Genomic DNA, 26,163 nt, shown 5'->3' on the forward strand with positions numbered 1-26,163 from the left:
TCAAAGTCCTATAAGATCTCACTTCAAACCGATTAAAATTTTTTTCTGTTACTAAAGTTAGCAAAACGCTATCGTATCTCACAATATTGATAGCTGATACAACGAGTATATATGCAGTATATAGCCTTCAAATTTCCAGGATTTATTAAACTCCTATGCAAGACTTGCTTGCATTTAATGCAACAGGTTCCAAGACTGAATTTATAAGAACTGATACAATGAGAGTCCGAACTCAAATCGCCTATGTAACCACTTTTAAGTTAGCAACAGTTGCGCTACCACATAACATAGAAAAGATCATTCAGATAATCATAATTGATTTGACATCGAAAGTCATTTTGAATTGTAAATAAACCAAGGTAATTAAATATTGTCATGCGAATATTGCTTATCAGACTTCAAAATAAAATCAATGACATCCCTAGCTAATATATCAGGCTCTTCTAAAGCAGCAAAATGTCCGCCTCTAAGCATTGTGTTGTAAGTGACTATTTTCTTGTATCTATGAGATAACCAAGATCGCGGCGGTCTGGAAACTTCATTTGGAAAATCTGCTATACCTGCCGGAATGGATATTGGTACTCTACATAAAAAATAAATTACTTATCAATTCTCGTAATAATAGTAGTATTATAAAAGACATTCTAAAACAGGAGCATTAATATTTTTAACATAACGAATGGTAGAAGGTCAAAGAATTGCGATGTAAATACCAATACTAGGTTCACCTTTCTAACTCGAAAGTCTTGCTGTTGAATATGGATTCTTTATAGTAACGGAGGGATGGTACTATTGTTTGTGTTACCCAATAGATCATAACATTTGTTATGAGCTCATCTTTTGTGAATTTCTCTTCAATGCAATCAATTTTGCTTGTATTGGAGCATCCAGACCAACGGATAAATTTCTCAATAATATAAGCAGCTAACCCTAATGGTGAATCATGAAGTGCAAGTCCTAATGTATCAGGTCTGGTGCTGTGTAAGAAAAAGTGCGACATTTCAATGGAATACTCAATAATCCTTTGAAGGAAAGGAAAGACTCGCTTGCGCTCTTCAGGATCTAATGGAAAACGTCACGTAATTGTTAACTGGAAGCTCGTATGTAGGATGGTACTATAGCTATCACTGAAATATCAATACTGCAATCAACAATAAGCAGTGTCCTTATGTAGTGCAGCGTTTGTCATATGAAATTTATAAGCTATCATGTTTATCAAGCTTAAAAATGTAATCTGCCTAATTTGTATTCAACAATTGATAAGCATAATAGTAAAACAAGATATTACATTCATACCTGGGACAAATAACGACGGAAAAAAGCTGCCTATACTATATGTTAGGATAGGATTAGGAGCTGTCATAAATACAAAGTTGACGTGCAACCCTTTGCAATGCCTATTTAAAACAGTAAAGGCAATGTTAGTTCCAATGCAACCATGTTTATACTTGTACTATGAATAAGAAACTATGATACCGACTTAGAATCTAATATAGCCATCGCATTGGCAATTGCAGATCCCCAATCACCACCTTGAACATAGTAGTGATTGTATCCTAATCGTTGCATTAACTGTATGAATATACTAGCTGTTTCAATAGTGCCTAATCCAGATTTTTCTGGAGGACTTGAAAATCCAAAGCCAGGTATTGACGGAACAATCACAGTGTGATTGGCCTTTACTAATATCGGGATGACTTTGTAAAACTCATAAAATGAGCCCGGCCAGCCGTGTATCATTAAGATGACCTTGGTTGACTTTTTGGCCAAATCATCACTGCCAGTTTGATGAATAAAATGGACATTAATTCCTTGTATTCTTGTTTTGTAATGATTAAAGTTGTTTATAGTTAGTTCATGATTTCTCCAGTTGTAATGATTTTGCCAATAATTTGCTAGTGATAAAATATAATCTGCATTGGTTCCATAATCCCAATGAGTGTCTTGCAATGTTGCATAATTTCGAATCCTTTTCAACCTTGTATTTAAATCTCTTATGGCACCTTGACTAATGTTGACTTTAAACGGCTTAATTGTTGTATCATCTTCAATGGTATGAGATGGACTGTTGGTCCAGCATTGATCATTCTTGATGTACTTGGAAAGATCGACCGTTTGTGATAGGAAATAGTAATATCCGGCAGCAATAATAATCACGACTATCGTAGCTATACTATACCCATTCATTTGCAAGCAGATTATCTAACAATTACACATGATTACCCTGAAGAAGAACCATTTGATAGCATTAATATTAAGTATATCTCTGTTCAACAATCAATATACCTGTCTAAGGATAATCTCGTCGAAGCATTGCTGTATACACTACAGTATACAGTCAGTACAGTATGTCTAGTCATTGACTACAGTAGTACATGTTGTAGTTTACAAAACATAGTAATGTAATCGTGCCATGCTTAATATTTGTAAGTCAGGATATATCAATCAATTATATTATCGTCAAAACATACTGGATTTCGATGCACTTTGCGAGGAAATAAATAAATTGTTGTTGATGACTGGTATGATTGGCAGAATCTCCCAACGAATAACAGCAAAGTACGATCGCATACAGAACTCACACGAATAGAATCGGCAGTCTAGTCATGCAGTCGACTGGTAAGCGGTATATCGAACTACTGCAATTTGCTCTTTGTAACAGAATGGAGCAAAAGTTGGCTCTACTTGGTACTAGATAAATCTGTAAATAGTGTCTTGAGTAGTCAAGTACCTACCTGATTAATAAAGGAGTAGCGGATTTACTACTGGATAAATAAACAAGATGTGCAACATGATTACTAGAGACCTCTAATTCAGGGTCTCTTATGATTACAGTACTACAGTAAATCATACTCACACTGTTTGGGTGTTTTTGTCGAGCAGTCCAGTTGTCCGTATTCGGACTCAATCCATTCCCATACAAAGACTGCTAGTGACACGGTGTTCAAATGACGCATTGTTCTACGTACCACGTGAGAAGTGGAGCGTAATGGAGGCATGATGGATCATGCGCCAAGAAAACGCTTGTACCAGAACGTTGACGCAACGAAGGCAATTTTTTGATTGGCTGAAGTAAAAAAGATTGCTAGATTCTTGACCTACTACACGCATAGGGGGTAAAATGGAATGAAAGCAGGTCGTTGTTTTGCCTTCGGCTTGGCTTTTGCCACTGCATCGAGTCTATTCTAAAATGGATGCGACCGCAATGGCAATCACCACACGACGATCGAAAAGGATCAATACTTGCTGTACGTGCATCCTGCGCAAAAGCAGTACACCACGGGTCCAAATTTAAGGATTAAAAAAGGCTTGATCGTCAAGGACAGCACACTCACAGCTTCAAATGACTGCCACGGCCCACCGATATTCTTCCATGTCTACACAGGCATTTGTTGAAGCGATCAAAGTTGATTGAATACCATGTCTTAAGTTCACTAGAGCTAAGAGAACACTTTACACTTTATTATAGAAGGTATTGGGCGCATATTTTGCTGGACAATGATGCTGATAAAGATGTAGGTTAAATCAATACAGATCCGTCCATTTTACGCTTGCTGGTGATACAGTACTACTGTCACAGTCATGTTGAATCATACTGTACTGTGCGGTGCTGCTTAGCTTGCATTGCATGATGGTTCGTTCATTCATTGCATTACATCAGTGCATTGTATGTACTGTACTGTACTAGTGTACTGTATACCATCCCCTTAAAATGAAAGCACTGACTGCAATGTTTATTTTGATATTGACGGCTTCTCTTTTTAGACGTACGTGATACAATAATGGTGCCATTTTGCGATCGCAAAGGATTAATGAACGACCGCAAGGCACTACACTACGATCGAAAAGGATCAACGTTTGCTGAAAAAGTATAAAAGTGCTACCAACGCTTGTTCAGTATACTTTTTTTTTTCCGATCCTTCACTGTTGCTGTTCACGTCGTCGGCGTTCCGTTAAAATTTCTACCGATCAATTTCCATTCCTTTGCGTTACAATTTCTAACTTCAATGGATCCTCCTTGTAATTGTGCTGAAAGTAAGTACAGTAGCATGTATCTCATTCTAGCGATAATGTATAAAATATTATATAGTATAGAGTATATCCAACTTTTTCAAGCGTTAAAAAAAATAAAAATGGTAGTATATTATCTCAAGAAGGAAATGTGTTTATCCATTTTTTTCTCTCGTCTTTATCATAAATCACTGTTAATATGAAAAAGGGAAATACAACTTGGGCCAATTTTGAAAATGTCTAGTTTGAATATTTCGGCGAAAATTCTTTCCATTTTAACGCCATATCCTCTAGTACATTTTGAAGTTGGTTTACTTGACTATTTTTTTGTGCGCCGTAATACAGTTCAATACTGTACGTTATAACGACTATAACCATGGTATAACTATAACCGTAACCAGGGACTTCTACAATCTACAGTACAGTAGACAAGTCCCCCATACAGTATTGTACTGTACTGTACACTACTGTACACTACGCACTACAGTGTTTACTCACTGTACTGTACTGTACACTGTACCTGTATAGCGCGGTATCAAACGTTACGCGAGTCGTTAGGTTTAATAAATAAATAAAAAAATTAACTATAAATAAATAATAAAATTTCATTTAATTGAATTTAAAATATTTATTTAAAACAAGGCTAGTTGAAGGATGGAAAAAATTATTCCAGTCAGTCCAAAACTACTGTACTGTATAAATAAAAAAATGAACTAGAAATAATAATTAATTGAATTGAATTGAAAAAATTTAAAATTTAAAAACAACGCTGGTTGACGGATGGACAGAAAATAGTCCAGTCTGTCTCAAAACACTGCTACTACTATACTGTACTGTATATATAAAAAAAAAATGAACTATATAAATAATAATTTAATGGGCTTCAATTTAATTAAAAAAATTAATTTAAAAACAAAGCTACTTGACGGATGGACAGAAAATATTCCAGTCTGTTCGAAAACACTCCTACTATACCGTATAAATAGAAAAAAATGAACTTTAAATAATAAAATTGAATTGAATTGAAAAAATTTAAAAACAAGGCTAGTTGATGGATGGACAGAAAATATTCCAGTCTGTCTAAAAAGCACTCCTACTATATCGTATAAATAAAAGAAAAAATGAACTATAAATAATAAAATTGAATTGAATTGAAAAATTTAAAACAAGGCTAGTTGATGAATGGACAGAAAATATTCCAGTCAGTCCAAAAATACCGCTACTATACTGTACTGTACTCGTAATACACTAGTTTCGAATCAACGTTTTTACTTAGAATACTTTCTTTCTTCATTCCTCAGCTGGTGACTGCCAATGTCCTTCTAACTGTGCCTGCACCAATTGTAAATGCGCACCTAACTGCAGACTCTGTGGTGGGAAAACATGCAAATGCGCTGGTTAGTATTACATAATAGATGGCGCACGTACGCGTATATTTAAAAATTTGTTGTTATACTACATTAATTCAAATGCTGTCTTATTCAATTAAAATAATAAACAAATTATAAGATTTATTGAATGACGTTTAATGTACAGTACTGTAGTTGTACTGATAATAGGTTATACTTTATGCTTATGATGCAGTAAAGTTATTCCCATATTGCACTGTGAGTACTGTACGGTAGATATATTATTAATCGTAGTATTTATAGCAAACTGACAGTGATAACTCTACCTATGAATGATTCATAACTTCGACGTTTAACTGCAATCGAAGTTGCAGGATAAGGAATTAACTGTAAGCAACTTTACTTCATCTTTCTAGAAAATATCAGTAGCTGCGTCTGCACAACTTGCATATGTACTGATTGCAAGTGTCCTAAAGGATGCAAGAACTAAAATATTACACCTGAAGATGTAAATGTACAACTTTTTCTGGATTTGATTAGTTATTCTCGATGTTGTTGATGTTTATCTGAAAATTTCTTTAACTTTGTTGTAGATGATAGTTCATGTTGTGAACCGTATTAATTAATGGTCCGATTAATTTCTAGTAGTAAAAATCAAAACTTTCAATATACCTTTATTGATTAGCATGCACAATGCTGTTTGCTATCTGCTTGTAGTGATGTTTGTCTATCGGTCGATAGTGTTCATTACAATAATAACTTGAGTCAGTTCTCAATATATGCGCGTGTCGATCAATCACTTAAGTAACCAGTTAAGGATAGTAGAATGTAATAAAACCTAAAATCTACCCGTATTTTATGCCTTCGTGCCTATCAGCTAACTAGTATCGTACGTAGCAAAGTAACGTTATAAAGTGTATTAGAGTTATGGATTGTCCTTCAATCAAATGTAAATCTGATTTCTGGTTTCATTGTATGAGTTCAGAATAAATTCTTGCAATAAATTAATGATGATAACCGTCTCGTTAAAATGAATTCTAATAGATCTAAATAAACTGAATCAATATGTAATATATATTTCATTAACGAATGACTCAATAACATGTAGCTGTGGGCATTTATCAGTCTGCCCTATAGCATTGTGCATAGCAGTTATATGCCTGTACAAGCGTACATTCAACATCAACTAGGAAGGCCCTGCCGATGAAGCCATTTGAACTTTGAGAAACACTCACATTCACCCTGACATACTAATGCGGTGAAAATATATAAAAATAAGGCTTCAATTAACGTATTGATATTCCAAATTGAAAGTGTACTAATCCTAGAAAGGTACACCAGAACAATAATGCGAAGAATTTAGTCGAAATTGATTTAAGCATTGTCCATAATAAATATATATAATTATGGCAAGCATATCCATAAATTATGAAGAGCAAAGCAGAAGTAAAATTGTACGACATCTTGATATTAAAGTAAGATATTTAGGCCATGATAACTTTCAAAGACTGGCTTTATTATCGCTACGGATATTAATTTCATCATTACCTTGATTATATTGTGATTATGTCACGATCTAATTTTGATTACGATAGCAGTTATTGTTCATTATTGTTACGTATATCGTTATTTGGTATCGCTCGGAACTTTTTTTTATCGAATTTAGATTTGTAGCAATGAATACTTTTTCACAGTCTTGATTCCGTTGCTGAATATTGTCTACTGTTTGTAGGCCTATTTGTATATTGACTTGTTTTGGGAAATGCAGAGAAGTATTAAATACATGAGTGATTGATACGTAGCGCATGCTGATGGTATAGAAGATAATAATAATAATAAAATGCCCTTATTGCAAAACGAATATCTTGTATATGAAGTCAAGCACGAAGATGCAGTACTTTATATTAGCGGAGCATGAAAAAAACTATTATGAATGTACCTAAATTTCGATCTAGCATGTCTAAATTCTCGTACGTAATCGAAGTTAGAAACATTAAAGTTACTATGGTATAGACTATACACACTTGCCATAAAGTACTAAAAAGTAATATAGCAAGACTTCGGTTTCTTGCTAAACTTCACAACTATATAATCTAACTTATAACATGATCTATTTCTTTTTATGGGGGGGGGGGGGAGAGGATTATTGCAAAATTTCACACCAACAGTATATCAGCTACGGAAATTACACATAAGCTTACATACTTTAGCTGTGTAACCAAGATTCAAACATAGTCATTTGTTGATAGTATTTAATTAGCAGTTTGGCTCCGAATGCAAATAAATCGAGCCCTGAAGTAAGAAAATACCCGTAAACTTAGTCTTGCCAATAATAGTTGCTGTGAATCTTTAATTCTATTTGATTATATTCATATAATTTGCGTGCAATGTTAGGCTAGACTAATTTTAAAAGGAAGGAGATGTATAGAAATTTACTGTTTCAAAAACAAATTTTGGCAACGGTATTATTTGTATAGACACGCTACAATCGATACGTACTACCCGTTGCTACTAGATATTACGAGTTCGAGGTAAACCGATTTAATTGCTTAGCCCTATAGTTATAGAATTTAATAGATATTCCAACAAATATCTCGCAATTGATTATATGATTAAAAAAGTTATTCAGCTGAAATTACCAATATTAAATATAACCATAGAATTTACGACGTTAATTAATTTATATTTATGGTGAATGTATCATGAAGGAATCTTGCGATACACGAACTTAAAATACATGCAAGCAGCCACAGATAGCATTGGTATAACGCAATCTCTATGAAGAAATGCAGTCAATACTAATGTATCATCCAAAGAACCTAATCTATCCAAGGTGACTATAATTCCGAAAGCAGTTGCTTTAATTTCAGTTGGAAAAAGTTCAAAACTCCATAATGAAAGCATAATCCGACTTGGCTCGGTTAATGTCATACAAAAGCATGAAATACAAGCAATCTTACTGATGTATCTGCAAACCAAATAAAGTAAAGTGCAGATAATCCTGTAACACTATAAAAGACATGTAGTAGTTTCAGCTAATTACAGTGGTAATTGAAGTACGGTAGCATTAAGAAGTAGAATAGTCTACTATGTTTATAAGGCAATTTCATAATTGTCGACGATGAAACGGTATACTTATAGTATTCATACTGCGTGCGTATAAGTTTGCAGTAGACAGCTATATAACGTGATATTTTTGTGTAATGTCTTAATATAGCTGTTAGATAATACGGAATTATTATCGTGGAAACGAAGTCGATTATCCGGTTTATCTTAGCTACTTTCGGCTGTTATGAGGGTAGAAAAGTGGATTTTTCTCTTGTTAAACGTTCTACAATATTAATAAACAGATACTTTTAAGGTTAAATGCAGTGTTTACCTGATCTTGTTCCAGGATTAGAGATTTGCTGAATTTTAATAACTCAGATTTTGAGTTAGACGACCTAAGGGGTTGTAAAACCCACCACATAATTTGGCGCTGCGAGTACTACAAGGCAATTTTATTACTACCAGCGATACGTATAAGGAATAGTGTGATTATACCTACAATTAGGCCACAAGTGTATCAGTGTAGTGATAACAATTCTTGATGGAGATGAAGGCAAAATGGTTAAGAGTAGATAGCGTTTATTTAAAGCTAGAGTTACAGCAGGAGACGACAAGAAGATAGGTTAGCCTCATGGTAGAGAGATTACGGATAAGAAGTGCTGTCCTATAAACAAATGTACAGTAATTTCTACTACTGCTATACAGTGTAAAGAATTGACTTTCAAGATTCTTTTCCGCTCTTAATGAGAGGGTATATGCTCGGTATAGATTAATGTATGCAATACTACAGGTCATTGCCTAACAGTACAGTACAAGTACCTCTTTTCACTATGCCAGTCTAGACTCATAATCTATAGTTACTTTATCAAGCACCGCCAACTATTTTACATTACATAGCGCCTTAACTTCATATAGTTATCATACTTTTAAAATATATAACTATAATTAGCTGAAATCACTACAAATTTATTGGCCATTATATATACAATAGCGCCCTAATCTCATTATTATCAAACTTTTAAAATATATAGCTACTGTAATTAGCTGAAATTACTATCAATCTATTAATTATAATTACTATTATATACAATAGTGCCTTAATTTCATATCACTATCATGCTTTTAAAATACATAACTACTATAATTTGCTGAAATCGCTACAAATTTATTGATTATTATATATGTAATATTAGCATTCACTAGCTGGCTCTCCCAAGGTCAGACGGGAAATCCCACAAAAATAGACATGACCGGCAGAAATAAGTTATCGTAATGATTTACTATATTTTATTAATGAGTACAATGTAAAATGGAGCATAAATTTTGTTTATGTCACAATTAGACTGAGAGATCCATTACTATTTATAGAGCCAATCACTGCAGTAATATTTCCTTGCCAAATAAAATATTAACAATATTAACAATATTCAAACAGTGTAGAGGCTAATGTAGTCAATTGAAATAGCCGATGAATACGGTATACAATGAGTTATATCTATTTAATTAAAGCCTACAACGAGTCTAATAAGGAATAAAGAAAAGGTCATCCGAAAGTTGGAAATAATTAATCTAAAGATAGCTTGGACAAATTATCTTCATAACTCTTTTGAAGACTTTAATACTAAAATTGTTAGAAATTGTACTTTGATCCCACAAGATTGTTTTAAATTAAGAATCGGAAAGTTTAGAACTTTGAGTTATTGTATTTAGGGTTATCTAATGGATAACTTGATTGAATAATATCAGGTAATACTAACTTGAAATATCTACCAACTTAATCATCCAACATCTGGAGTTATGAAGCCATATTACTTATGATATAATTTTTACAATATTTCCTAATAGTTTTTTCCAAGATTATCCACTTATGTATTTGAATGAAATGGAGATACGTGTACAAATAAGAATAATTTAGAAGGAATATTTTTATTTCATGAAACATAAATTACGGTTAAACAGCTTCAAATTTATTGGGATTAGAGAATTCAGCAGTAAATAATATTTTGCAGCAGTTACGTGCAATTGAAATATCATTTCCATACGTTGCCGGTAAATGTCGTTAAGATAACTAAGTTCATAGAAAGATAGACTGTATGTCAACTGAATGCCTTGATCATGCTTTGGTATCTAACATGGGCCAAAGTAATGAATATTATATATATATATTAATTACGCATATCTTCAGGTTAAGAATCGTACATTTTGTGATGGGATCACCGGTTGAAATTAAACTTATTCTGACTCATGAAACTGTCGTAGTATCAATAAACATTACATGCAGTATTATTTATTTATGTTTAACTTACAATCTATAATTTAGGATTAAATCGATCCATTTAATTAAAACAAGATCGATAGTTCTAAGTAAGTCGCCCACACTTTCTATATTCTGCCAGTAAAGCATCACATTCTTGAATAACAAACGACAGCGTCTTTTGAGAATAGAAATTTGGAAATAATTCCAAATTTTCAATTACATCTTCCAAGAGATGGGCTCTTCCAACGACCGATCCAGGGGCTTCGTACTTGACATGTGTAAAATGAACATGGAAATGATAATATGATGGCTGATAGTGGATGTAAATTCGCAATTGTGATTGATTCACACCATACTTTTCTTTAATCGCGGCCTAAATAAAGTTTAACAACATATTTGTTATCATTTAAACTTTAGCATTCTAAGGAATGCAACCGCTGGCTATGAAGTTACTAATTCAATATTAGTATCGTAATTGATACTGCACCATACAATTTTTGTAAAGGTCTACTATAAGCAATGGAATTTAATAGTGATACATCCTCCATACTATGCAAACTTACAATTCCTTGGTTTCGAATATTACGTAATAATGGTAGATCGGAGCTAGTTAGATCTCTTAATGAGCGTAAGCCGTGACGATGACAAATTGCAACCAAGTATAAATCGCTTAGTTGCTTTTTATCCCATTTAAGATCAGGCAATAAGATAAATCCTGTGTCACGATCTGGATCTTCAAATATTATGTTTTCGCTTTCACTCTCGTGTTTGAGTATTCTTTCCACCCACTGATACGATCGATGAAATGTAAAATTGGAAGAAAACAAATTTATACACATGACATTCATCCGTTACTGCATGGAAATGAAGTACAGAAACTGCAACGTAATACAAAAGTCAAAATTTAGACGAAAAGGTAAAATTACCTGAGCGCTAAACGCGTTCTTTTCGATAAACGGCAAAGTGATATTACGATAATCATTAGGTGTTTCTTGTAGGAGATAAAACTGATGATCACTGTACTTGTTGATGTGCTTTTCGGTAGCCGGGTAAATGACAGTCGATTTTAAAAGATTTAATTCAGCTTTAGGGGTCAAGCTATACTGACTATAAATATCGTTTTCAAGCTGGACTTGAGCCAAGGTATCTTCAGATATAATATTTTGCATGAGATCTTTTGTAAAGGGTGGTTTACTGATTAATAATATTACATCACCATCACGATCTTTGAATTTAGCAAGGATATTGATGGATTTGCTAGCAGGATTTTCAGCTAGGATTCTGCTGATTTGAATATCTTTCAAGTTGACTAAAGGCATGATGTAGATATGGCTTTACTCTGGCAATGAGAAGACCTACCTTATATAAGAATCGTAGTCAAGCCTTTAGTAAGTAGAATCAAACTGATGCTGTTTCTCTTCAATTGCACTTGCATGCGATTGTACGTACTATAATAATAATTAGCTAGTGCAATACAGTATGATATGATTATCACATTTTTTCTCGACTCTACGTATAATTAATTATAGCAAGGGAGTCTAGACTCATCAGTGATTCATTTCGGTTCTGTTTAAGGCGTTTAATAATGCTGTGCATTGTTACTACTGCAGTCAATACTGTCATGAGAAATATTATAAGCTGGATATACTGTACGAGTATAGTATAATAATTAAATCAGATATTGCACATTGAACAAGTGCACGACTGCTATGATAACGAGATACAGTGACTGAATTGAGCTTTGCTACATTTGTCAAAACTTGTGGATTATTATCTTGAGCTAATTGCGTGGTTGTAAGCTACTAATTACAATGCTAGCTACTGTTAGCGAAGGTTCTTCTTCTTCTTCTCGATCAGTATAAAAGACATCAAGTTGTGCTATAGTACAGTAGGTCAAAGCTAACACCTTGTCTTCTCACTGACTGAAGTATTTTCTTATGGATCGTATAAATCGACAGCCTTATACTGTCATGAGAAATATTATAAGCTGGATATATGAGTATAGTATAATAATAATTAAATCAGATATTGCACATTGAACAAGTGCACGACTACCATGACAACGAGATACAGTGACTGAATTGAGTTTTGCTACATTTGTCAAAACTTGTGGATTATTATCTTGAGCTAATTGTGAAGTAGTAAGCTACTAATTACAATGCTAGCTACTATTCGTGAAGGTTCTTCTCCTTCTTCTCGATTAGTATAAAAGACAGCAAGTTGTGCCATAGTACAGTAGGTCAAGCTAACACCTTGTCTTCTCACTGACTGGAGAATTTTCTTATGGATCGTATAAATCGACAGCCTTTATAGAGCATATGGAAACAACAATAAAATGAATATGTGTCATGAAGGCCATACAGTACTTACACAATATCAATAAAGTCGTAGTCTGATCCGACTTGCCTGCCAGCCAGCTTTTAATATGATTAACCGATTCAAATAGTGCTACCCCACTAAAAAATTGCTTTCTTTTCTAGCTGGAATATGCTCATGGGGCATCGACTACCAATAGACGGTCAGTCATTTCAGTACTGGCTTGTGGCTACAGTATAGTTCTCGACATAGTGCATGGACTTCTAGAAGTACAGACTCTACCGACTGTACAGTGTACAGTGTACACTGCCAAGTGCTGTACTGTAGACTGTACACTGTAGTCTGTTCTAGGATTGTCCAGTCCTTCACTATACCGTAGCGGAGAACTTTTGCACTCGATGAATCTCATCCAGTCAATCTTCAGATCAAAGTCTGACTTTGCAATTAAATAAGCAGGTCGAAAATAAGAGATCAAATTAGGTAAGCACTTGAATAATATCCACCTTCAATTGCTATTGCATGAATGGCTGTCGTTGGTGATCTTTGAAACTTTTGTAGTTTGTCTCTTGGTCAATGAACTCTGCCTACAAGTACAGTACTTCAATCAGCTGTATACTGAGTGTATGGCATTGTTGATAGTAATATCTAGGACTGATATTGCTAGATCAATTTTCGAATAAAAAAATCTTGCATTTATTTAATCAGCTCATACTGTGATACGATGACCATGATAAGATTCGAGAACGTGAATTCAATGTTTCTTCTTTCATTCGATGTTGGATACAATACATTACTCGGGTAGACTGATTTTTGCTTGAAATGGACAGATTGACATTATTTTCTATTTACAGGCATCACTATGATGCACCACGTTAGGTCAAAAATTCCATACCTGAGGTATGTGGATAATGGGTGGATGGTTGCTAATCATACAATTATTTCCTTGAGACAATCAAGCCAAGCTGTAAGCCAAGAACAACCTGTTCATCCGATCATAGATCGTCTAATACAGGGCATTACTAGCGGTAAAAGAGCAAGTCTAGCAGAAAGCATCACATTAGGTCAGTTCCTATGCGTTTTGCCATCGCTCATTCTATTCTAATCAACATTGGCTTTACTGTAACGGTCACTTCGAACAGGAAGTTCCTGTTAGAAGCCTCTGACTGTAATCTAATATTAATATTGAGTTTGAACAAGTAGGAATTACACCATCATTTAGAAAGCGAATAGGTACAGTATCGAGATTGAATAAGTCAAGCGCTAACAAAAATTTGCAATAAATGAATCTGCAGGATGCATACGATATTGCATTGTTACACTAAAGAAATGCTGGTGACAATGAGATATTTGCTGCATGAACTTTAAACTTCCAGAAAAGAACTTCAATAATACTAGATCGAATAGTTGTTCATATAGGGTACTCGTTGCCCAAATTTTTATAGAATTGAATCGTATTTGTAGAAATAGAAGCAAGGAGCTATTTTTAAGGCTACGCTGATGAGTATTTATATACTGTACGCGTATATGTTTGCATGTATATGCACTTAGATATTGATATCTTGTCTAAAATACAGTACATCCTATCAGCTTATCCAAAAAGATGCTGTCATATATCTATATATCTATAATTAACAATATACTTATTTACACACTGGTAAATAGATACTTGCTCGATAGGAGTGTAGATTGAGTTCAATTTTCGCACAAATTGTTCCCGCAATCACTGTTAAAACAAACTATACCTGCATTATATTAAAAATAATTCCTTTGCAGTATATCACTGAATGGAGCGCAAGCACAGTACAATACAGCTCTGTAACGTACTAATATAACAATTTTCACTTTACAAGAATTACTGAAATACGATTTTGATGATAGTATATCAAGATATGATGAAATAGAGCAGTTCATACCAAAAATCTACGTCTGCGAAATACTTTCCTGCTTATCTATTCCAATTATAACCTGCAGCTATATATTTTTTTATATACCTAAATGTAGTGGAATCAAAACATCCTAAAAAAAAGGAATTAGCTAGAGAACTCCTTAATTCAGCTTTAAGGCTATTAAAAGAAAAGGAACTCAATTCTACTCCTACTTTCCGTATTGGATTATCTGGACCTCCTGGTGCTGGAAAATCTTATTTTATCGAAAAATTCGGCAAGCAATTAACTGCAATGGGTCATCGTGTGGCTGTTTTGGTATGTATACCTACAAAATCTTGGCTTGTACAGTAAATTCGAATGTAACGTTGCAATAGTTTAGCTGCAGAGTTTAAGTTGCATCACGATATATAATAATATTGAAATGTTCTATTTTCTATTCTGCATGTACTGTATATGTTAGGCCGTAGATCCTTCTTCTAATTTTACGGGTGGATCACTACTTGGAGATAAAACAAGAATGGCTGATTTATCTAGAGATCCCAATGCTTACATTCGCCCTTCTCCATCTTCTGGAAATCTCGGTAAATTACAATTAAATTTAACAAAAAATCAGTGTACATGGAGTATGCCGTTTCACAATTTTAATATTTTCCATAAAATTTTGTCATAGGTGGAGTTACCAGAACAACCAATGAAGCGATTGTATTATGTGAAGGTACTCTGTTTGTCAGTCAAATAGATATTTCTCAGTTCTACCTTACGATAATTTTGTATTTAATACGGCGTATATATTCTACTTATCCGTAAAAATACAGCCACCGATTACGACATCATATTAGTGGAAACAGTCGGTGTAGGTCAATCCGAATATGCTGTAGCAGATATGGTTGATATGTTTGTACTTTTGATACCGCCTGCCGGAGGCGATGAACTACAGGTTATTTACTATGTCATTTTATTCGTTTTTTACCTAGATATTTGATTTTAGCTCTATAAATGCGAATTTATTGTTTTTTTATTGCTGCTATCGATAGGAATATTATTTTTACGTTACATGACACTTATTTAAATAATATTTGTTTACGAAATAATTTAAATTACAGGGTATTAAGAGAGGTATCGTAGAAATGGCAGACTTGACATTAGTTACTAAAGCTGATGGTGACCTTATGCCAGCAGCACGTCGTATACAAATGGAATATACAAGCGCAATGAAATTTGTCCGCAGACGCCTCCCCTTTGATATTTGGCTCCCATCAGTTTTTCGTATTTCATCAGTAACTGGCTACGGCATGGACCGTGCGTGGTCTAAAATGAAGCAGTTCCATGAACGAATGATTGTAGGTTATAGTTAGAGTTATTATTATTTATACATAGCTGTTAACGATCTGGAAAATTTTCTAAACTCTATGTAATAATTGAATACGATAGGATATTGGCGAGTTTAATAAAAAGCGAAGAGAACAGAGGAAGGTGTGGATGTGGAATCATATTCAAGATCAGGTGTTAGATAGGTGGGTAAATTATTAACAAGCAAATATCTAAACGATTAGGTTTACCGGCCAAAATTCTTATTACTGATTTTTGATTGCTGTCGTGATATTGCAGGTTTAAGACACATCCGCTCATTAGTCAACGGTTATCTTCCATTGAGAAAAGAGTACAAGAAGGTGAACTAACACCTGGCTGGGGTGCTGAATATTTAATAGAGCTGTTTACAAAAAAGTTATGAAAATCCTATTTGCAAGTATTTTACCATCGAGGATAACTATTTTTATTAAATTGATTTATACCCGTAACTTGCTCTGAATTTACCAAAATCTATTTTATTTTATGCAAATGTATTACGATGGCATATCGTGCAATTTATTATACGCGTACTTGCTAGATAACTTCTTGTATTTACTAATAATTTAAAGGAAAATTTTAGTCACTTCGTATGTTTCAAACCGGGAACTGAGTATTTACTGTATTGTAAAATAGTTCGAGTTAAAATTGGAAATTTACACCTTCTGAAGATTGCTAATATTGATATTATTTTGCTGGCTGAATAAAGATGCGTATCCAAGAATTTGCCAAGTTAACTCGATTAAACGACAGCTAGTGAAAACCATGCCTCCTAAAGAATTCATTGCTCATGACTACCAAAGTAATAATAATATAGAGCTAACAAGGTATTATATGCATTAAGTAAAAGTAGTAGTCTAGGCGGTAGCATCTTCAGCAAGACTTTAGCAATAAGGTTGAGTGCACGAAGGTGACATTTCTATAACACTAAGACACATAATCACGTTAATATATTTTAAACAACTGTTAGCTATTATGTGTACGCCAGAAGTAGAGCCACAAAGTAAGCTGATAAGTTATCGACTTGGCCCATCCACCTTACAGAATTTAAGGTGTACGGTTACCGGCAGTACCTTTACTGATAAAGTGTAACTTAGCACGTGATTGTCAGTGCTCGTTTACTGATATAACAGAGTGATTTAAGAAATTCGAAGGCCTTTCATATATTAGCTTAAAGTCATTGAACACTATTAAGAAATAATCTTTTCTAGCTTTTACAGTATACATATATATTGCAGGCTTGCATTTTACATAACTTCAGCTTTAGAAATAAATACCATAACTCCCATAGTATTTAAAATTTTCGTGTAAACTTTATTTTCTGCCATAAAGGCGCAATTGAAAATTGCACTCTAAGTATATTGTACACTATGTGAATGTAGAACGTGCAAGTTAAATACAATCACAAATCAAAGTATTGCTTTCATTTTTTTTATGTACAGTAGCTTTTAGATATTTAGATGAAGCCATAAATCTTGTCATGACTATACACATCCATGAAATTGCCAAGCGTACAATTGCCGTAATCTCACAATGACAAAGATAATATAGAAAGCTATGGAGTAATTAGGTACTTCTGGAACGGTAATCGCTTTCGCTGATTGTGGCATTCATAAATCCATTCACTTCGAAGGAATGTCAAATTCGGAAAATCAGCCACAGCCTTAGAGAAAATAATAAAATAGAATGTCTAATACGCCATAATGAGGTAATCATACCTCCAAATATATTAGCAAACATATCAAGTCATAATGCTCAGACTGACTTGGTCAAACTTCTCATCCCATTCGTTATCTGTTACTACAATATTTACTTTCTCTCCCATGTATTCCTCAACATGCCTACATAGTTCAATATGTAGTTTAGAAATATAAAAATAGTACCCTGTTCAGTGCTTGACTTTATTTTAATTCAATTAATGAATCCAGGGTATATACAGACTTACCCATCATAAGCAGTCAAGTAACGAATCAAAATACGACGTTCATCGTAAGAGAAATCACCATAAATTAAAAATCGCATGCCAGAGAAATAGTCCGGTAGTGATATGTCACTATTTGGATTTTCTATTTATAATACGTCAGAAAAATTTTAGATACAATGTAATAAGAAACTGTAGAAATAATACTAAGATCTACGAGTATTATAACCTTGAACTTCTTCCTCATCTTCAGTTGAGCATTCATAAGGATCATAGTTTTTATCTTCGATTCTGTTTCATGGCGGTAATTAAAATAAGTAGCTATTACATAAAATGGTCTAGTTTCAAGATACTTGTAGATCAAATAAATTGCAAACCTGTCAGATTTGTTCTCTTTCGATGAACTTTCCGAACCTGAATCTATACAGAAACAGCAATACCGTTAATTTGTAAAAGGGTTAAAGATAACCATCAGGACTTTTAAAGTTATTTACACGTGCCATTTCAGCGCTATTGTATTATAATATTACACAATCGGGATTATTATCAATGCAAGTCCTTCCTTTATTGGTAGTAAATGATATAAAAACAACTATGTTTAGCAGCTTAACAAACCTGCATCAAGAGGCAATGTCGCATCGGAGTCATTTACATCATCTAAAGGTAAGGTACTGTCGGTATCGTTTGAATTGTCTAATGGCAATGTTGCAGAGATATCTTGTTGCAATGCCAACGGCAAGGTTGCGGGTATATCATCTAGCACTTCCAAAGGTAGCGTGGCAGGGGTGTCATCTGTCATCTGAGAACCGGTACGTTCAGGCAATTTAGCAACATCCGGTTTAGAAGAGGTCGATGCTTTATTATTTTGGATACTAGAAATCTCAGCAGCATCCGCTGATTGCTGGCTAGTAATCTTCGTCTTGGATTCTGCTTCAGCATTTTTCTTACCAGATGTCGACATGCTATCCTGTTTGGATTGTGTTCGTTTCATTGAAGATGCTTTCCTTTTTTTCCAATTATAATCTTCATCGGAACTAGTTTCGTCATCGGATCTTAAGGAATACCTTTCAAAATATGTTAATAAGTTAATATGGTTATGGTTAGATCATATTTGGACAAACAAATATCAATTTAATATATCTCCGTCACTTTTTAGTTAGGAGTCTCTTTTTATGCTTATAACAATCTGTTAGCCAATCGCTGGATACAATTCTGCCTTTAGTTTTTCTGACTTGTCTGTATTTCGGTGTACTCTTAAAAGCGCAAATTAAATGTGTACAATCTTTTCCCCAATCAGGCCTATACTGGCCACCTAAATTTGTTAATTTAGTTCTTAATTGCCCTCGTAAAGGATTCTGATAACCACTAAGGACAGCTATAACTTTACGTAAAGGTTCCTCATCCGATGCATCGTCATCGGTTGAGATTTCTTCAGCAATTTTTAGTGATATTTCTATAGAAAATCGTATATTGTTAACATAAGACACTCACATAAAGTTATCATCAGTAATACAATAACATGGATAACTAACTTTTAGTAATTCCTGCATTGTCATCAGTTACTTTTTGGACGGGAGTTACTGCTGCTTTTGCGCCAGTTATAGCTTCCACTGTCATGGATAAGGGAAGCATCAGATAATAGGCACGTATATACCATTTAATTAAAGCACTTCAAGGAAAATACAATATACTCTCTTCTATAAAATTATTAGTTAATTTTTATACCTCTCGGTTTCTTCACTTGTGGACTAGCGACATTATTCCCTTTAATATCTACTTTCTGTTTTGTAGTTACCTTAGCAAGGTCATCTGACTTTCGTTTAGCTGGTATTGTGACGGAAGCCTTAGATATAGAAGCAATTTTAGAGCGATGAGATAATGAAGTGTCTACTGGCAGTTGTGAGTTATCAACTTTTTCGTTTTCCATTTTGACTTCAATAACTTTCTTTTTCCAAGTTGAAGGTTGGAGATCTTGTGTACGTTTCTCTGCTTGAGATACATCTTTGGAAAAAGTACGAAATAATGCACCAGGAACAAATTTTTGATCATTTTCTTTTTTCATATGAAATCCTCCTAAACGACTTACTGACGGTGAAGTTTTATCACCTCCCGTGGCATCATTTCCTCCAGGTGATATTAATTTAATAAATGATAATCCATAGGTAACATTCTAACCAAATGATAAGAAATGCTTTTAGGATGAAATCGGATACGTACGTTTCATCAATATTGCGTTACATTTGACTAAGATCCTTTGTAGAAGTACTGATATCAATAAGATTATATATTTCTTTGTAATATCATCGAATATCGATAAAGTTTAATACCTTATTGTAAGGCTGAGTACAAATTACTTTTATTCTATCCCAAGACTCATCAAGGACGGATTTGGATAATTTATTTGAATCTATCATTAGAATTAATGAAATTACATAATCAAATAATGGTAATAACAGTAGTAATTTTAGAAAATGTTAGATAAGGCACTAAAATAGACCTGATAGTTTTGGCACAAGGTATTTATAAGATTAAAGGAATTAAATTGAGCTACGGTTATGCTTAAAACATTGGTATTATTAATAATAATAAATGATAGAAATGAATATACAGTATGAAATTGCGATAGAATTAATACAATGTCAGCTTCAGTTTAACTTTCTCGTGCATCTTACCAAACATTCGAACACGATTTAGATTAATGCCATTTTTGCTTTCTTGAGGACTCATGAATGACGAGGTTACTAATATAACCTAAATGATATTATTATTATTCATTATAGCGTTGAACTATTCCATTAAATTACGGAAAGCAATGATAAGAAACTCTAGCATTGCATAGTATTACCAGTTACTTTTGACAAATGTCAAAAGTCTAATGAAACAGAATTTTAATACAGCATTATTGATCATGCTTAATACAGGGTAAAACCTTGAAATCTTCGTTGTGAGTCCAAGCTGATTTACCAACTAAGACCTCAATAAAAGCAGAACCTTCGTTCCCTAATCATTTATTTGGAGTTAAATACGAGTTTAATCTAAGGCGATACTTTAGCACAAAATCAACAGTCCATTCAATACAAGTTTAGAATTGTGTCAGAATTTTTTATCTATAGATATACTTTCATCAAAATTTTAAGATAAGGCACAGACACATAGCTACAGTATCAAGCATTGCAGGCGGTATCAACTGCACATGACAGAAGATAGGTATGAACACTGAACAGTATAAGCAAGAAATGAAGTTATTCATAGTTACTCGTTCTGTTTACATTAGCAATATATACTACTATCCTTTACAAGTATATCAGTATCCTACATTTTATCAATTCATCGTTGATTGAATACTGCATCGAATAAGCGTCAACTGTGCATTCAAGCTATCTGCTATATCAATCGGTTTCATACACCTTACCAATATGAATAGAGTCAATCTTTTCAGCTTTGTTGAACTGTATAATAACTGCAACTTGTTTATCACCAGGATCAGCAGATTTCCATTTGCGAAAAGTGTCTGCATTCAAGAGATTTTTAGCGCAGTAAACCTAAACACGGATGACAAAGAGTCCTTCGATGAGAGATATGCAATACAAAATGCAAAGGTTGAGATTAGGTATAACCTATCAGTATAACTACAAGCAGCAATATTGCAATTTGCACAGTGACTTCAAATCATTCAGCATGCAATCTCTCCTATCAACTAGGTATCTTCGTTATAGAACCCAAGCTGTTGAGATTATCCACAATTCCTTCCATGTTATTATTTACTGTTCATTATTGTGTTTTGATGAGTGAAATGATATTATTTACTAAAGCAACATCGATTAATCTTCTCTATTTTCACTTCATTATGAACAGATCGATAGCCTCCAAGAAATAATTACCTTATCCTCACTGCTGCAAGATACAATATGGCTAAAAGCGATTTCCGGCATGATTACTTCCGCTATAAATGGCAGGGGTATACTAATCAAGTCCAGCTAATATTGCACACCAATAAGAAGCAGCAGGTCCAAAGAGAACGTATGAAACATTATGCAGATCCTGGAACAAGTTCGTGCAAATCATCAAATCATTCTTCGGAGGTAGGCTGTCCGCTACTGTACACAGTATCCTGCAGAGTACAATACGTACTGTACTGTACTGTACGTACATTGCACTGTACGGTACAGTACCGTACAGTACAGTTATTCATAGAGACTCGTATAAGAAAAACCTTCAGTACAGTACAGTATCACAACATACAGTACTGTACATAGTGTACAGTACATTGTACAGTACTGTACCGTACTGTACTGTACGCAGATACTGTACCATACCTGTTTAGGCATGGACCACTAGAAATATACCGGATCGGACCGGACCAGACCGGACCAGATGCTCTTCGGATGGACGGAGTTTTCTTTCCCGATGAGACCCAAAATGTCGAAAAATAATGACTCACAGTCAGTATAGATCTTGCGTGTCTCTTTTCGAAATCACTGGTATAAATTTAAATAACATTGATGATCTAAAGTTACTGCTTTCAAGCACAGCTTAGTAACAGGCCGTGGAATACAATGCAATATCACTTAATTTATAAAACATCAGTCAACTCAGAATCGACTGTCTAAATACTAAAGTACTCTCATAATCAAGTGTTGAACATAATTTGTCGACGAAATGAGCCCAAATGTCTGCCCCTTCACAGGAGTGTCTAGGTATTCTTCTCGTCGTTCATGCTTTAGATTGGTACGGTATATAATTAATATTAGGGGGCATTCAGAGGATACTATATAACAGCCATTTACTCAAAAAACGCCGCTTTGGAAAATGTCCACAAGAGTGCGTCTGTGCAAAGTGTACAATTCAGAGAGATGCTATTTTTGTAGTCATTTTCGAAATTAGCGCTTTTGGAGTAAATGGCCCTTATATAGTATCCTCTGTATTTACCTACAACACATCGGTACTAGCTGTTTCGAAGGTATCCTTTCCAGCTCATGTTACATGCATTAATCCCTCATCTTAACAGCATAGTTATCGTACATCGCTAATTTAATAAATGGAATCGTATCAGTAAACATCAAGGGATATTGATACACAGCTCAACGGAGCAGTTTATCAAACCAGAATTCCACACATTCTGGCAAAATAGTATTCTTTCCGTGGCATGTGGCATCAATAATTACCACTTTGATACGAATTTTACAACAATATTCATGCTAGATAGAAATAAGGTTATTGATGTCAAATCCTATGCAATAATATTCATCATGATAAAAATAAAATTCATTATAATTACGTAATATCAAATTCTAATTTATAGTGATATTCGACTATTACTTATTATTATTACACAGCTTCCAATAAGGCAGCTATTTTTGTTTGGCAAAATAAATTAAACTGTATATGATACAGTTGTTTGGCTATTTGCTTAATAATACCGATCAAATGATGTTATATCTAACTTTACCACCCATCATTAATTATTTATTACTTGCTATAACAAAATAAACCGTAATCACTATGGTCACATCAAATTGATCACGAAATAAGAACAAGCAATAGGTATTATTAAGTTTGCAGGTAATTAAAACGCTCTTCTATCACCCATCCACTATGGGTACTTTTGATCTCATTCGTGTCAATCAATACGAAATGACTTAAATAGAGCAAGGTTAAATATTGCCTCAAAATTAAAATTCCTAATTTAACAGCTAAGCAGAAGGCTAGCCTGTAGGACAGTCAATTCCAAATGACACATCATAATGATTATTTACACTTACAGTCGAAAATTGAGTTAGCAATAACATGGTTAACCTTAAAGTGCATTTTCGGTACTACCGATATAAAATGAAATTTCACCCTTAAAACTTGAATTTATTATTACAAAAACATGCTCCATTCTGTAAAAGTATCAAATAGAGTAGAAGGATAAGATATATTCTCTTCACATCAGCATAAAAACAATATTAAGATGTTAAAAAAAGAAATCTTGCACATTGGCTTCTGTCAGACGGCAAGTAGAATAACTGATCAAATTTATAAGGCTGTGACTACAAAATAACTCAAAAAGATGACAAATAAAGACAATAACAGTAAAGTGATTATTAAATATAAGAATTTTAAGTACCTAATTCTGTTATGATATTTGATAAATACCATAATAGTGTGCAATCAAATAGGATATAACGGTATCATAATTAAGAACCCACCTAAAGGATAGAAATTTATATATGTCTATCAATAGTATAATAAGTACTATCAGTATACAGTTTAACGAAAACAGAGATTAGAGCACAATTAAAATTATAACGGAATAAGGAAATAGACATTAAAAATAAAAAATTTATTTATTTACCTTCCGTAATGATTATGATTAATGATCACAATACCTGAAAGAAAATGAGGAAAAACATAATGAAGATTCCATATCCCCATTTTTATTTTACACTTTTTGCGATAATGTAGTGATATTGTTACGGCAACTATTCGAGTTTGAATTATTTGTTTCAACGATCAGGTAGGAATTACCATGACATTTATAAAAGCCCACGATAGCAAACGTTGTAAAATTTTTTGCATTTATTGATCGAAAAAAATAGTACTGAAAATTATTTATTGGTTTATTAACTTACTTCAGCAAAGACGGACAGTTTAAGCTACGTAGATAAAAATTTATAATACTGATTTGCAGATAATAATTTTTTTGTTTAAATAGCTAATAAATAAATATGAGTATGAAAAGAAATTAGTTCAGTATTAGAATGAGTTATGATTGACGTCAGAATAGCCAATAACAATAATAGATGCCATATATGCTTGTTTAAGCTGTTTATCGATAGCTATTTTTATTGCATTTCACTATAACGATAATTTTAATCTCGCTTGAGAAATCTTTATAGTAGGGCTTTCAGTAAACTCTTATACGAAAGTAATATTCTTCCACTCTACATAATATACGAAATTAAATAGCTAGGCTAACATAAGAATCCATTAATATCTTTATCTAGTTGCAACTATTTTTGCTAATATTTTTGGCTATCAATTATTACAGCTGTAATATTCCTCTTACTGAGCTTAGTATTAGTAAATATCCAAACCGTTATAACTAAATAAAATACTTACCCATTCAGCTAGTACCGTAGTAATTGGTAACGTAATCATGACAAGCATAAATTTTCTGCAACTATTCAGCAAGAACTACCAATATACTAATATCTAGTGAATTTCTAACACAATCTCACAGTACATTTCCATTAATGGTAAATAGTAATTAACAGTAACGTTATCATAACAATAATAGAAGCTTTTCTCATTATTTGACTTGTCAAGACAACTTTATTGCCGGTGCAGTTGCATCTAAATTATAGGCGTCATTCATTCAGAAGTAAGACGTATTTAAGTTATGTATGCATGCATGCGAGTGCTTTGCAGTGCAATATGATATGCTCTGTAGGCCATTATTGAGTCTTAGAAATGATTAAAGAGGTATTTTCTGTCATTATTTATTCAATTGCAACACCGTACTAAATAAACATAATTTAAAAATCTGACAGATATACAAGAGAATCAATCATCAGCGTAAATTTGAAAGTATACATAGTCAAGGTATAAACTATGTGAACTCATTATGATAACATACGTTAAATATTTCAAAGCCAGTAATTTTAGTACAGGATAAGGCTAGCAACAGCCTAAACTCAGCAAATTATTATCCTTCCATATGATATTGAACAAAAGGAAAAAAAAGGAAAATTTAATACCAACGACATTGATTAAGTTCAATTATCAAGACGACATGAGTAAACTGTAAACAGACAAGATATCGCCATTAATATTAATACCCGCGTGTATTAAAATCTTGATCTTAGTATAAGAAAACCATTATCATTGTTATCTAATTTGAGGAAGAAAAAATGGCATAGCCGCAGTAAAAATATGTTAGAATACCGACGTATGTATCAACATTTAATGGAATCCGGCGGGTTGTCATTTCTTATCAACGCGTACTTTAATACAGTTTGATATTAGAATTAGCGATTATAGCAG

The 26,163-nt window shown here is 33.4% G+C and overlaps 5 protein-coding genes across 5 annotated transcripts; 2 read left to right on the plus strand and 3 right to left on the minus strand.

Annotated features, from left to right (window-relative positions):
- Positions 1 to 363: 363 nt before the first annotated feature.
- On the minus strand, positions 364 to 2,187 carry TRIADDRAFT_19026 (uncharacterized protein; the record flags this gene model as incomplete). The annotated part of the gene is made up of 4 exons (XM_002108419.1): positions 364 to 583; positions 729 to 1,062; positions 1,297 to 1,397; positions 1,481 to 2,187. The coding sequence occupies 4 exons, from the start codon at positions 2,185 to 2,187 to the stop codon at positions 364 to 366; spliced, it is 1,362 nt and encodes a 453-aa protein (XP_002108455.1).
- A 1,712-nt stretch (positions 2,188 to 3,899) lies between these two features.
- On the plus strand, positions 3,900 to 5,850 carry TRIADDRAFT_63164 (expressed hypothetical protein; the record flags this gene model as incomplete). The annotated part of the gene is made up of 3 exons (XM_002107614.1): positions 3,900 to 4,035; positions 5,313 to 5,408; positions 5,777 to 5,850. The coding sequence occupies exons 1-3, from the start codon at positions 4,008 to 4,010 to the stop codon at positions 5,848 to 5,850; spliced, it is 198 nt and encodes a 65-aa protein (XP_002107650.1). The 5' UTR covers positions 3,900 to 4,007.
- Positions 5,851 to 10,768: 4,918 nt separating this feature from the next.
- TRIADDRAFT_18652 (uncharacterized protein) lies at positions 10,769 to 11,984 on the minus strand (the record flags this gene model as incomplete). The annotated part of the gene is made up of 3 exons (XM_002108420.1): positions 10,769 to 11,038; positions 11,229 to 11,453; positions 11,592 to 11,984. The coding sequence occupies 3 exons, from the start codon at positions 11,982 to 11,984 to the stop codon at positions 10,769 to 10,771; spliced, it is 888 nt and encodes a 295-aa protein (XP_002108456.1).
- Positions 11,985 to 13,897: 1,913 nt separating this feature from the next.
- On the plus strand, positions 13,898 to 16,599 carry TRIADDRAFT_19400 (uncharacterized protein; the record flags this gene model as incomplete). The annotated part of the gene is made up of 8 exons (XM_002107615.1): positions 13,898 to 14,042; positions 14,983 to 15,182; positions 15,328 to 15,448; positions 15,538 to 15,582; positions 15,683 to 15,804; positions 15,971 to 16,207; positions 16,299 to 16,381; positions 16,476 to 16,599. 8 exons carry the CDS (start codon positions 13,898 to 13,900, stop codon positions 16,597 to 16,599), a joined length of 1,077 nt encoding a protein of 358 aa, XP_002107651.1.
- A 1,170-nt stretch (positions 16,600 to 17,769) lies between these two features.
- On the minus strand, positions 17,770 to 22,076 carry TRIADDRAFT_19032 (uncharacterized protein; the record flags this gene model as incomplete). The annotated part of the gene is made up of 12 exons (XM_002108421.1): positions 17,770 to 17,877; positions 17,980 to 18,055; positions 18,160 to 18,280; positions 18,365 to 18,418; positions 18,751 to 19,097; positions 19,285 to 19,532; positions 19,877 to 20,305; positions 20,463 to 20,542; positions 20,808 to 20,886; positions 21,065 to 21,135; positions 21,548 to 21,677; positions 22,017 to 22,076. Coding segments are annotated over 12 exons (1,803 nt in total), but the record flags the coding sequence as incomplete, so codon positions are not given.
- Between the last annotated feature and the right edge of the window lie 4,087 nt (positions 22,077 to 26,163).

This window comes from Trichoplax adhaerens, genomic scaffold (genome assembly GCF_000150275.1).
Source record: "Trichoplax adhaerens TRIADscaffold_1 genomic scaffold, whole genome shotgun sequence".
Taxonomy (NCBI): Eukaryota; Metazoa; Placozoa; class Uniplacotomia; order Trichoplacea; family Trichoplacidae; genus Trichoplax; species Trichoplax adhaerens.